General features: G+C 48.0%; 1 protein-coding gene across 1 annotated transcript; it reads left to right on the top strand.

Annotated features, from left to right (window-relative positions):
- The first annotated feature begins 1,352 nt into the window (after positions 1-1,352).
- On the top strand, positions 1,353-13,278 carry BOLA3 (bolA family member 3). The gene is given in 5 exon segments (XM_077260869.1): positions 1,353-1,460; positions 1,462-1,506; positions 3,425-3,548; positions 9,399-9,487; positions 13,009-13,278. Coding segments are annotated over 5 exon segments (417 nt in total). The 5' UTR covers positions 1,353-1,367; the 3' UTR covers positions 13,075-13,278.
- The last annotated feature ends 285 nt before the right edge of the window (positions 13,279-13,563 follow it).

The following is a 13,563-nucleotide window of genomic DNA, read 5'->3' as shown; positions in this document are numbered from 1 at the left end:
TAGTCCCTGTGTGTCCCCATGTGCCTGTCTCCTATGTCCCCTTGTGCTTGTGTCAGTCTCCTTTGTCCCCTTGTGCTTGTGTCAGTCTCCTTTGCCCACTAGTCCCTGTGTGTCAGTCTCCCTTTCCCACTTGTCCCTGTGTGTCCCCTTGTGCTTGTATCCCTTGTCCCCTTGTGTCAGTCTCTTGCTCACTAGTCCCTATGTGTCCCCTTGTGCCTGTCTCCCTTGTCCCCTTGTGCTTGTCCCTTGTCCCCGTGTGTCAGTCTCCATTGCCCACTAGTCCCCTTGTATCAGTCTCCCTTGCCCACTATTCCCCGTGTGTCAGTCTCCCTTGCCCACTAGTCCGTGTCCCCGTGTGCCAGTCTCTCTTGTCCACTAGTCCCCGTGTGCCCTTTGTGTCAGTCTCCCTTGCCCACTTGTGTCAGTCTCCCTTGCCCACTAGACCCCTTGTATCCTTCTCCCCTGCCTCCTAGCCCCCATGTGTCCCCTAGTGCCTGTCTTCCTTGCCCCCTTGTTCCCTCTCCTCTGCCCCCTCGTCACCATTTGCTCGTGTCTTTGTCACTGCCCCTGTATGGAGGGGCTGCATTATACTATGAGGGGGGCTGCATTGTATTCTATGGGGCTTACATTGAATTTTATGGCGGGGGGGGCCCCATTTGGAAGTTCGCACCGGGGCCCATAACTTTGTAGTTACGCCACTGGTCACCCTGGTTATACACAGTCACCCTCACTATACACAGTCACCCTGGTTATATACAGTCACCCTCACTATACACAGTCACCCTGGTTATATATAGTCACCCTCACTATACAGTCACCTTGGTTATATATAGTCACCCTCACTATATATAGTCACCCTCACTATACACAGTCACCCTGGTTATATACAGTCACCCTGGTTATATACAGTCACCCTCACTATACACAGTCACCCTGGTTATATAGTCACCCTCACTATACAGTCACCTTGGTTATACAGTCACCCTCACTACACACAGTCACCCTCATTATACACACACAGTCACCTTGGTTATACAGTCACCCTCACTACACACAGTCACCCTCCTTATACATAACACAATTACCCTGGTTATACAGTGAGGTACATACTACTCCCGCAGATTTCCTTGCACTGCTCCCTCTTGCGGCCACAATAAGACACTGCGCCTAGATCAGGTTGCCGCAGCCGCTGCTGATGACGTCACGTTTCCTCGCCTCCTCTTATATCTGGTAGCTACGTGACAGAGACCAGAGGAGCAATACTTGTAAGAAAATAATGCAGCCGCAGCTTAGTCTGTCGTTTATTCCCTTTCACATTGGCAAAAAAATATCGGTTGTGGTAAAACTCGCTAGTGCCAGTATCAATAATGGCGGCCGGTGCGTCTGATGACGTCATTGCCAAGCGCCGACTACAACAGCGCTTATGGCTGTACAGTAGTGACATTGACTATTCCCCTGCACATTAGGATCATGTGGGCTGCCGGAGCCCTGCTCTCCAGGGCGAGGGTGAGTATACATCACTGCTCACAGCAGAGGGGCTGGTACAGTGTGTCCTCTCAGCATCGCACCACATCTCTGCCTTCCGCTGCAGTGTGCCAGTGCAGGTAATAACGTGTAGACTTGAGCTGAGGGATTGCATGGACTGGATGGACCAGTCATGTGGCCTGACCGGCAGCACCAGACAACCACCGATTGTGCAGCCTTTATCGATCATCGGTCACTGAGAAGCCTGTTTACACAGACAGACCAAAGCAAGCGATGCACATTGTGTAATAGATCTACACTAGATCGCTCAGGGCACGTAGGTGGCCATAGATCGCAGCGGTGCGTTTACACAGGACGATTCACAGCCGAGAACGACCAATCTTTTGAGCTACAGAAACAGACAAGTCCTTGTTCATCGGCAGCCTGTTTACACTGAGTCCGCTCTTCCACAACTAGCTTTCAGCTTAAAGACAATCTGTCATGTAAAAAAATGCTATTAACCTGCAGATATGGGGTTAATAGCATTCTGTACCTGCCCCGTGTCGGCACTGAGAGCCCCGCTGCAGGGAAGTAATGGACGTTATTCCTCCCAGCAGCCTCCGGCTTTCAGTCATAGTCGTGCGGCCGGCGTGGCTTCAGTCACAGCTCAGTCCTGTGTGACCGCACACCCGGCACTGACTGACAGCCAGTTCAACATTAGCGCCAGCTGTCAGTCAGGGTCGGGGGCGTTGTAACAGCCTCCGCTCACTATGTACTGAGCGGTGACCAAAGCCGCGCCGGCCGCAGCCCTATGACTGAAAGCCGGAGGCTGCTGGGAGGAATAAAGTTATTTCCTCCCAGCAACTGGGCTCTAAGTGTAAGCGCAGCATCAGAATGTGATTAGCCTGCAGGGTAACCACATTCTTCAGTTTAATGTCAGGTTTTTTTTACTTGACAGGATCACTGTAAAGATGTTCTCCACTCTGGGCAATCTCTACCTTCATCTGTCAGGACAACCTGTCACATTGGCTCCAATTCATCGTTAGGTTTTTTTTTTAAGGCATTTGTTACCTAGTCTTTTTACTATGTATTGGTGTATTTTGTGCCCTATCTATTGACGTGTGCACAATGTTGGATGACTTCACACAAATGGGTCCTGAGCTCATTGGGACCAATGTATTCTTTAAAGGGAACTTGTCACCCTCAAAATGGAAGATGAGCTAAGCCCACCAGCATCAGGGGTTTCTCTACAACATTCTGTAATGCTGTAGATAAGCCCCCGATGTATCCTGAAAGATGAGAAAAAGAGGTTAGATTATACTCACCCAGGGGCGGTCCGATCCAGTTCTGGTCCGATGGGCGTCGCGGTGCGGTGCGGTCCGGTCCGGGGCCTCCCATCTTCTTACGATGACGTCCTCTTCTTGTATTCACGCTCCGGCGCAGGCGTACTTTGTCTTTCCTGTTGAGGGCAGAGCAAAGTACTGCAGTGCGCAGGCGCCGGGGTTCTCTGACCTTTCCCTGCACACTGCAGTACTTTGCTCCGCCCTCAACAGGAACGACAAAGTACGCCTGCGCCGGAGTGTGAATACAAGAAGAGGACGTCATCCTATGAAGATGAGAGGCCCCGGACCGGACCGTGACGCACATCGGATCGGACCGCCCCTGGGTGAGTATAATCTAACCTGTTTTTCTTATCTTTCAGGATACATCGGGGGCTTATCTACAGCATTACAGAATGCTGTAGATAAGTTCCTGATGCTGGTGGGCTTAGCTCACTCTCGATTTTGTGGGTGACAGGTTCCCTTTAAATGAACCCCCATTGCAATTGCTAATTATGGAGACATATTACATCTGCGCATGATGTATACGGCTTTGTGCATGATCCTGAGAGAATACTTATGTCTGGTACATGTTATCAATGGTTAATTATAGGAATATATTTTACTTTCCTTCCGGATAGACTTGTGTCCTCTGTAACCTTAGAAGATCATTTGCCTCAAAGACTGAAGCAGAAGATCGGATCACACATGTACTGAAGACAAAGTTTCCTCTCGCCTCCTTTGTGAACGTGATTGATATATCCGGTAATAAAGAGTGATGTACAATGAGTGTGAGTGAGGACAATGACTTGGGATCCAGTAGATTTCTTGGTCATTCCGTCCCAGCATAATGTCCTCAAGAAAACACCAAGTGTAGAGTAGAAATGCAATAGAGTAATATCAGCCATTGTACTGTGTCGGGAGATTGCTACTAGCATAGGAAGCTGGCCAGGAGCGGGCATTACTATTGTTACCACCTTCCCCAGATATCCTACCAGGGAGTAAGGTGGCCTCTTAACGCCACATCAGAGGGTTATTATAGCTGTCCATCCCCAGTCCACACCGGATAGTTATTATAGGTGTCCAGCCCCAGTCCACACCGGAGGGTTATTATAGGTGTCCAGCCCCAGTCCACACCGGAGGGTTATTATAGGTGTCCACCCCAGTCCACATCCAGCCCCAGTCCACACCGGATAGTTATTATAGGTGTCCAGCCCCAGTCCACACCGGAGGGTTATTATAGGTGTCCAGCCCCAGTCCACATCGGAGGGTTATTATAGGTGTCCAGCCCCAGTCCACATCGGAGGGTTATTATAGGTGTCCAGCCCCAGTCCACACCGGAGGGTTACTATAGGTGTCCAGCCCCAGTCCACACCGGAGGGTTATTATATGTGTCCAGCCCCAGTCCACACCGGAGGGTTATTATAGTTGTTCAGCCCCAGTCCACATCGGAGGGTTATTATAGGTGTCCAGCCCCAGTCCACACCGGAGGGTTATTATAGGTGTCCAGCCCCAGTCCACACCGGAGGGTTATTATAGGTGTCCAGCCCCAGTCCACACCGGAGGGTTATTATAGGTGTCCAGCCCCAGTCCACACCGGAGGGTTATTATAGGTGTCCAGCCCCAGTCCACACCGGAGGGTTATTATAGTTGTTCAGCCCCAGTCCACATCGGAGGGTTATTATAGTTGTCCAGCCCCAGTCTACACCGGAGGGTTATTATAGGTGTCCAGCCCAAGTCCACACCGGAGGGTTATTATAGTTGTTCAGCCCCAGTCCACATCGGAGGGTTATTATAGTTGTCCAGCCCCAGTCTACACCGGAGGGTTATTATAGTTGTCCAGCCCCAGTCCACATCCATCCCCAGTCCACACCGGAGGGTTATTATAGTTGTCCAGCCCCAGTCCACATCCAGCCCCAGTCCACACCGGACGGTTATTATAGGTGTCCAGCCCCAGTCCACACCGGAGTGTTATTATAGGTGTCCAGCCCCAGTCCACACCGGAGGGTTATTATAGGTGTCCAGCCCCAGTCCACATCGGAGGGTTATTATAGGTGTCCAGCCTCAGTCCACATCGGAGGGTTATTATAGTTGTTCAGCCCCAGTCCACATCGGAGGGTTATTATAGTTGTCCAGCCCCAGTCCACACCGGAGGGTTATTATAGTTGTCCAGCCCCAGTCCACATCCAGCCCCAGTCCACACCGGAGGGTTATTATAGTTGTCCAGCCCCAGTCCACATCCAGCCCCAGTCCACACCGGATGGTTATTATAGGTGTCCAGCCCCAGTCCACATCCAGCCCCAGTCCACACCGGATGGTTATTATAGGTGTCCAGCCCCAGTCCACATCGGAGGGTTATTATAGGTGTCCAGCCCCAGTCCACATCGGAGGGTTATTATAGTTGTCCAGCCCCAGTCCACATCGGAGGGTTATTATAGTTGTTCAGCCCCAGTCCACACCAGATGGTTATTATAGGTGTCCAGCCCCAGTCCACATCCAGCCCCAGCCCACACCGGATGGTTATTATAGGTGTCCAGCCCCAGTCGACACCGGAGGGTTATTATAGTTGTCCAGCCCCAGTCCACATCCAGCCCCAGTCCACACCGGATGGTTATTATAGGTGTCCATGTCCAGCCCCAGTCCACACCGGAGGGTTATTATAGGTGTCCAGCCCCAGTCCACATCGGAGGGTTATTATAGGTGTCCAGCCCCAGTCCACACTGGAGGGTTATTATAGGTGTCCAGCACCAGTCCACATGGGATGGTTAATATAGTTGTCCAGCCCCAGTCCACATCCAGCCCCAGTCCACACCGGATGGTTATTATAGGTGTCCAGCCCCAGTCCACACCGGATGGTTATTATAGGTGTCCAGCCCTAGTCCACACCGGAGGGTTATTATAGCTGTCCAGCCCCAGTCCACACCAGATGGTTATTATAGGTGTCCAGCCCCAGTCCACATCCAGCCCCAGTCCACACCGGATGGTTATTATAGGTGTCCAGCCCCAGTCCACACCGGAGGGTTATTATAGTTGTCCAGCCCCAGTCCACATCCAGCCCCAGTCCACACCGGATGGTTATTATAGGTGTCCATGTCCAACCCCAGTCCACACCGGAGGGTTATTATAGGTGTCCAGCCCCAGTCCACATCGGAGGGTTATTATAGGTGTCCAGCCCCAGTCCACATCGGAGGGTTATTATAGTTGTCCAGCCTCAGTCCACATCGGAGGGTTATTATAGTTGTTCAGCCCCAGTCCACATCGGAGGGTTATTGTTGTTGTCCAGCCCCAGTCCACACCGGACGGTTATTATAGTTGTCCAGCCCCAGTCCACATCCAGCCCCAGTCCACATCGGAGGGTTATTATAGGTGTCCAGCCCCAGTCCACATCGGAGGGTTATTATAGTTGTCCAGCCTCAGTCCACACCGGATGGTTATTATAGGTGTCCAGCCCCAGTCCACACCGGAGGGTTATTATAGGTGTCCAGCCCCAGTCCACACCGGAGGGTTATTATAGGTGTCCAGCCCCAGTCCACATCCAGCCCCAGTCCACACCGGATGGTTATTATAGTTGTCCAGCCTCAGTCCACATCGGAGGGTTATTATAGTTGTTCAGCCCCAGTCCACATCGGAGGGTTATTATAGTTGTCCAGCCCCAGTCCACACCGGAGGGTTATTATAGTTGTCCAGCCCCAGTCCACATCCAGTCCACATCGGAGGGTTATTATAGGTGTCCAGCCCCAGTCCACATCGAAGGGTTATTATAGTTGTCCAGCCTCAGTCCACACCGGATGGTTATTATAGGTGTCCAGCCCCAGTCCACACCGGAGGGTTATTATAGTTGTCCAGCCCCAGTCCACATCCAGTCCACATCGGAGGGTTATTATAGGTGTCCAGCCCCAGTCCACATCGAAGGGTTATTATAGTTGTCCAGCCTCAGTCCACACCGGATGGTTATTATAGGTGTCCAGCCCCAGTCCACACCGGAGGGTTATTATAGGTGTCCAGCCCCAGTCCACACCGGAGGGTTATTATAGGTGTCCAGCCCCAGTCCACATCCAGCCCCAGTCCACACCGGATGGTTATTATAGGTGTCCAGCCCCTGTCCACACCGGAGGGTTATTATAGGTGTCCAGCCCCAGTCCACATCGGAGGGTTATTATAGGTGTCCAGCCCCAGTCCACATCGGAGGGTTATTATAGTTGTCCAGCCCCAGTCCACATCGGAGGGTTATTATAGTTGTTCAGCCCCAGTCCACACCGGAGCGTTATTATAGTTGTCCAGCCCCAGTCCACACGTAATGGTTATTATAGTTGTCCAGCCCCAGTCCGCATCGGAGGGTTATTATAGTTGTCCAGCCCCAGTCCATACCAGAGGGCTATTATAGTTGTCCAGCCCCAGTCCACATCGGAGGGTTATTATAGTTGTCCAGCCCCAGTCCACACCGGAGGGTTATTATAGTTGTCCAGCCCCAGTCCACACCGGAGCGTTATTATAGTTGTCCAGCCCCAGTCCGCATTGGAGGGTTATTATAGTTGTCCAGCCCCAGTCCATACCAGAGGGCTATTATAGTTGTCCAGCCCCAGTCCACATCGGAGGGTTATTATAGTTGTCCAGCCCCAGTCCACACCGGAGCGTTATTATAGTTGTCCAGCCCCAGTCCACACGTAATGGTTATTATAGTTGTCCAGCCCCAGTCCGCATCGGAGGGTTATTATAGTTGTCCAGCCCCAGTCCATACCAGAGGGCTATTATAGTTGTCCAGCCCCAGTCCACATCGGAGGGTTATTATAGCTGTCCGGCCCCAGTACACGTTGGAGGGTTATTATAGCTGTCCAGCCCCAGTACATGTTGGAGGGTTATTATAGCTGTCCGGCCCCAGTCCACATCGGAGGGTTCGGCCACTGTTCATGTAATGTGCATTACTGCCCCTACACGTTTATCTGTTAGGCTATGTGCACACGTTCAGGAAAGTTTGCAGAATTTTCCTGAGCAAATCCGGACTACTTTCGCACAAAATCCGCACACGTATTTTTCGCGGGTTGTTTTCGCGTTTTTATTGCATTTCTTGCACGGTTTTTTGGCGTATTTTTTTGCGTTTTTTTCCTGAGGTTCCCAAAACAATAATTTAGCAAATCTGCAGATTTTCCCCCAAATTAATGAACATGCTGCGTTTTTTTCCATGATGCGTTTTTTTCGCGGAAAAAAACGCAGCATGGGCACAAAAATTGCGTAATGCATTAAATTGATGGGATGCTTAATGTAAGCATTTTTGCAGTGGAAAACCGCCGGAAAAACGCGAACAATCCGGAACATGTGCACATAGCCTTATACTGTTATTTTCTGGATTGTGAAAGAATTTTTCACTCGACTCAACCCCAAAAAACTACACAATTGGCCCGACTAAGTATATATGCTTACTCCGGTGGGAGGAGTGAATAACCCGCAGCAGACGCTTTCCTATTTAAATCCAGTATGACATATCCCTTTTTTCCTTTTAGGCCTTTTTCAGATGTTAATGATTTTCATACACTAAAGTAACAGACAGATTTCCATCAGTATTTGGTCGGTGTCAGTTTTTTACCATCAAAGTTTTATCATTTTCCTTTTTTGTCTTTTGTCTCCCATTAAACAAGCATGACAGTCGGACAGCACACAGACACACGGACGGCACCTTAGTGCTGCCCATTTTCTTTTTTTTTTCCCCATGGACCTATAGACTTGTATTAACATTAATATTTTGGTCTGCAAATATACGCGGACATGTGAATTGCCACATAGACTATGATGGTTACGAGCTGTATTGGAAAAACACAGGGCTTGCAGGTGGAAAACTTACGATTAAATTAGGCCGTATTCACATTTGATCCTTGGCTAAAATCAAAACTGGATACATTGTAACAAACCTCCTGCTGTAAACAGTAACCAGCCAGGGTAGGTCTTCAGTCTAAAGTAAAAAAAAATAAAATAAAAAGAACTTCTGTCAGGTCTTCATCGTTTTGAGGATCTGGCTGCTAATGAATGAAATAAAATGGGATAATACAATTTCTATACAAGGCCGCGTTCACACATTCAGTATTTGGTCAGAATTTTACCTCAGTATCTGTAAGGCAGGGTTCACATTAGCGTTCGGGGGCTTTGCGGAGGGCTGCGTACGTCCTTCGTTAAGCTCCGCATACTTCTGCATGCGTCCTGCGTACCCATCTTTAACATTGGGTACGCAGGACATGCGGATGCGTTGTTTTGACGCCCCTGCCGTCTGCACAAAACGCAACTTGTTGCGTTCCCGTTCGGTCAGCGGGTGCGTCAAAACCACGCATCCACATACATCCGCATGGCCTGCGTACCCAATGTTAAAGATAGGTACGCAGGAAGCATGCAGAAATAGGCGGAGTTTAACGGAGGAAGCCCCCCGAACACTAATGTGAACTTGGCCTAAGCCAACACCAGGAGTGGGTGATAAATACAGAAGTGGTGACGTGTTTCCATTATACTTTTTCTTATAATTGTTCCTTTCCTGGTTTTGGCTTACAAATTCTGAGGTAAAATACTGACCAAATACTAATAGTGTGAACCTGGTGTATATGATAGAATTGATCCAGGTCTCTTTTATCACAGGAGGATGCGGAGCAATGTATGAAATCCATGTGGAGTCTGAAGAATTCAAAGAGAAGCGCACAGTGCAGCAGCATAAAATGGTTAATGAAGTGAGTATTGTCCTTTTCTTGCGCCCTGGTCCCACGTTCAGTATTTGGTCAGTATTTTACCTCAGTATTTGTAGCCAAAACCAGGAGTGGGTGATAAATACAGAAGAGGTGACGTGTTACTATTATACTTTTCCTCTGATTGTTCCACTCCTGGTTTTGGCTTACAAATACTGAGGTAAAAAATTCACCAAATACTGAATGTGTGATCATGGCTTTAACTACTTCCTGCCAAAGCCAGTGCACCTTCCTGACCAGGCCAAAATTTTTCAATTCTGACCAGTGTCACGTTATGTGGTAATAACCCTGTCATTCTTCTACATATCCCAGTGTTTCTGAGATTTGTTTTTTTTGTGGCACATTGTACTTTATGTTTGTGGTAATTTTAGGTCTATAAAATTTGCATTTATTTATGTCCGTATCTAAAATTTGTAAAAAAAAAAAATATGATCGTAAAACACAGTCCTACCGCAAAAATTACTTAACAAAAAAACATATTATATGTATATGTCTAGATTATCTAGCAAAAATAACCCTTAAGGCTATGTGCACACTTTGTGGATCAGCAGCGTTTTTTCTGCTCAGAATTGCACCAAATCTGTAAAGGATTGCTCAAGCAATGTTAATGGGAATCCAGAATTGGTGTGCACATGCTGCGGAAAATTCCGTCCTGATTCACAGCGTTTTATTTTCCGCAGCATGTCAATTCTTTTTGCGGATCTGCAGCGTTTCTGCACCCATTGCATTTCATTGATTCAGTCAAATCCGCAGCCAAACCGCAGATTTAAAAAGGTTTGTGGATTTGCTGCAGATTTGCGGGCCAAAAACACTGCAGAAAGGAAATGATGTCAGAAGGAAGAAGAGTTTGTGGGCGGAGAATGTGTGTGAGCGGAGAATATGTGCGTGAGCGGAGAATATGTGGGTGTCTGTCTGTAGGTGTTTGGGTGTACGTCTGTCTGTGTGTTTCTGTCTGCGGGTGTTTATGTGTGCATCTGTCTGCGAGTGTAGGTGTCTGCATGTGTCTTTGTGTCTGTATGTGCATGTGTCTGTCTGCGGGTGTGTGTGTGTCTGTGTGTGTTTGCGGGTCTGTGTGTGTACCCAGGCGTCGTCTGATGGGACTACTACTCCCATCCGGCTTTGTCTGCTGCCACATATAACAGTGACAGCATGAGCTGATGATGGGAGAGTAGTCCTATATCCCCGCAACTGTGTTCAATTGTAAAAAATAAAAATAAAAACATTTACATAATTGCATGCCATATACATACTCACCCATCACCTAATCCCCGACGCCCGTGTTTCATGCAAGCAATCAAAAATAATAAACCAACATATACTTACCTTTCCACCGTAGTCCAATTAATAACGAGTGTCCCACGATGTTCTCACGTGTAGAACAGTCATATCGAGAGATATGACCGCTCTACCCAGCTTCCGGCGATTCTGTGAGTGATTGGGAGAAGGTGCTGTGGTCAGATGAGACAAAAATTGAGGTCGTGCACAATGCGATCTTCGGTGGCGCACGCGCAGTATGCTTTGCCCAACTGCGGGCAAAGCCAAACAGCATTACTGCGCATGCGCCCGCGCACTATGTCCCGGAAGCATTTTGCTGTGTTCCGGGACATAGTGCACAGGTGCATGCGCAGTAATGCTTTTCGGCTTTGCCTGCAATTGGGCAAAGCATACTGCGCGTGCGCCACCGAAGATTGCATTGCGTACGCGCCAACTATGGCGCACAGATACTCTAATTCACTAAAATATTGCGGAAAACAAGGACGGACGGGGTGGATAAATGAAGAGGAAACGCCGCCCATCGGACCGGTAAAAACTCATTTTAATATCCCGGGAATCTGAGGTGACAGGTTCCCTTTAAAAATGGGTTGTGGCTGGGTCTTTCAGCAAAGACAGTGACCCAAAACATACAGCCAAGGCAACAAAGGAGTGGCTCAAAAAGAAGCACATTAAGGTCATGGAGTGGCCTAGCCAGTCTCCAGACCTTAATTCCATAGAAAACTTATGGAGGGAGCTCCGAGTTGCCAAGGGACAGCCTCAAAATCTTAATTATTTAGCGATGATCTGCACAGATGAGAGGACCAAATTTCCTAACAAGTGCGCAAACCTCATCATCAACTACAAAACGCGTCTGACTGCTGTGCTTGCCAACAAGGGTTTTGCCACCAAGTATTAAGTCTTGTTTGCCAGAGGGATCAAATACTTATTTCTCACTGCAAAATGCAAATAAATTTATATAATTCATACAATATGATTTTCTGGATATTATTTTTGATATTCTATCTCTCAATGTTAATATTAACCTACCCTTAAAAGTGTGAACTGTTTAAGACTTTGTCAGTGGGCAAACTTACAAAATCAGCAAGGGATCAAATAATTATTTCCTTCACTATATGCTCATATAGAGGCACACAGCTCTGCTACTTATGCTCATGTAGAGGCACACAGCTCTGCTACTTATGCACGTATAGAGGCACACAGCTCTGCTACATATGCGCGTATGGAGGCATACAGCTCTGCTACCTATGCGCGTATAGAGGCATACAGCTCTGCTACCTATGCGCGTATAGAGGCATACAGCTCTGCTACATATGCGCATATAGAGGCTCAGCTTTGCTACATATGCACGTATAGAGGCACACAGCTCTGCTACATATGCACGTATAGAGGCACACAGCTCTGCTACATATGCGCGTATAGAGGCTCAGCTTTGCTACATATGCACGTATAGAGGCACACAGCTCTGCTACATATGCACGTATAGAGGCACACAGCTCTGCTACATATGCACGTATAGAGGCACACAGCTCTGCTACATATGCACGTACCGAGGCACACAGCTCTGCTACATATGCACGTACCGAGGCACACAACTCTGCTACATATGCACGTACTGAGGCACACAGCTCTGCTACATATGCACGTACCGAGGCACACAGCTATGCTACATATGCACGTATAGAGGCACACAGCTCTGCTACATATGCACATATAGAAGCATGCAGCTCTGCTACATATGCACGTATAGAGGCACGCAGCTCTGCTACATTTGCACGTATAGAGGCACATAGCTCTGCTACATATGCACATATGGAGACACACAGCTCTATTTCCATACACCCATAGCTTTGCTACATGCACATTTTAGCACAGACATAGGCACTATACGTTACCACATCTTGCAGTACCTCCCAGGCATATGATTGATCACATGTCCTGGAGCTAGTAGGGTCAGGACATGCGGCTCCTGGCAGCTTCCTCTCCTACTCAGCACCGATCACTAGATCAGTGTCAGACAGGAGGAGAGTCAGCAGCTCTCAGTGATCAGGAAGGTTGCGGTGTCTGCATTTTCTTCTATCAGAGGGAGCTGCCTCTGGATTATAAGAAGCACAAACTTTTTAACAAGAGTTTTTGCCTTGCTAAAAGGTGCGTCCTATAGTCTGAAAAATACGACTTATATTTGGTTATTTAGTTTCTCCTTTATTTCCTCCTTTGTTTCCCATTTTTTCTAGGCTCTTCAAGAAGAGATTAAAGCAATGCATGGGCTCAGGATATTCACGTCTGTCCCGAAACCCTGAAGTTGTCCCATACAGGAGAGAAGTTCAATATGTAACCAGATTGTCAGCTGCTGTGTACTCCTGAGACCTGACGGGGGGCTTAGGCAATATTTCATGTGACCCCGGATATTGGAGATCTATTTATATGAAGCTACAGACATTGCACATTATAGTTTTGCTACCTAGAATATAAAATTGACATTCTAATAAAGTGAAGTAACACAATGTGCACAGTTATGTTGTTTTATTTTACTAACAAGAATTCAAAAAAGGGAGGGAAGTATGAGGATGAAAATACACATGTAGGTAGTATACAACTATGAAAGAAGGAATATAAACCAGCTCACCCATGATGCATAAACCAATCTTCGGGAGCACGGACCCGCTGTGTCCAGGCGTATAGAGTCCAAAAAAGAAGAGAATGTCCAGCTTCACCGAATCCGTAAAAAAGAGTTTTCTTTATTCACAAACTTTAAGCATAGAGGATACAGACTTCAGCACGAGCCGTAT

This window comes from Ranitomeya variabilis, chromosome 5 (assembly GCF_051348905.1).
Source record: "Ranitomeya variabilis isolate aRanVar5 chromosome 5, aRanVar5.hap1, whole genome shotgun sequence".
Lineage (NCBI taxonomy): Eukaryota > Metazoa > Chordata > Amphibia > Anura > Dendrobatidae > Ranitomeya > Ranitomeya variabilis.
This window is presented reverse-complemented; position numbering and strand designations above follow the sequence as displayed.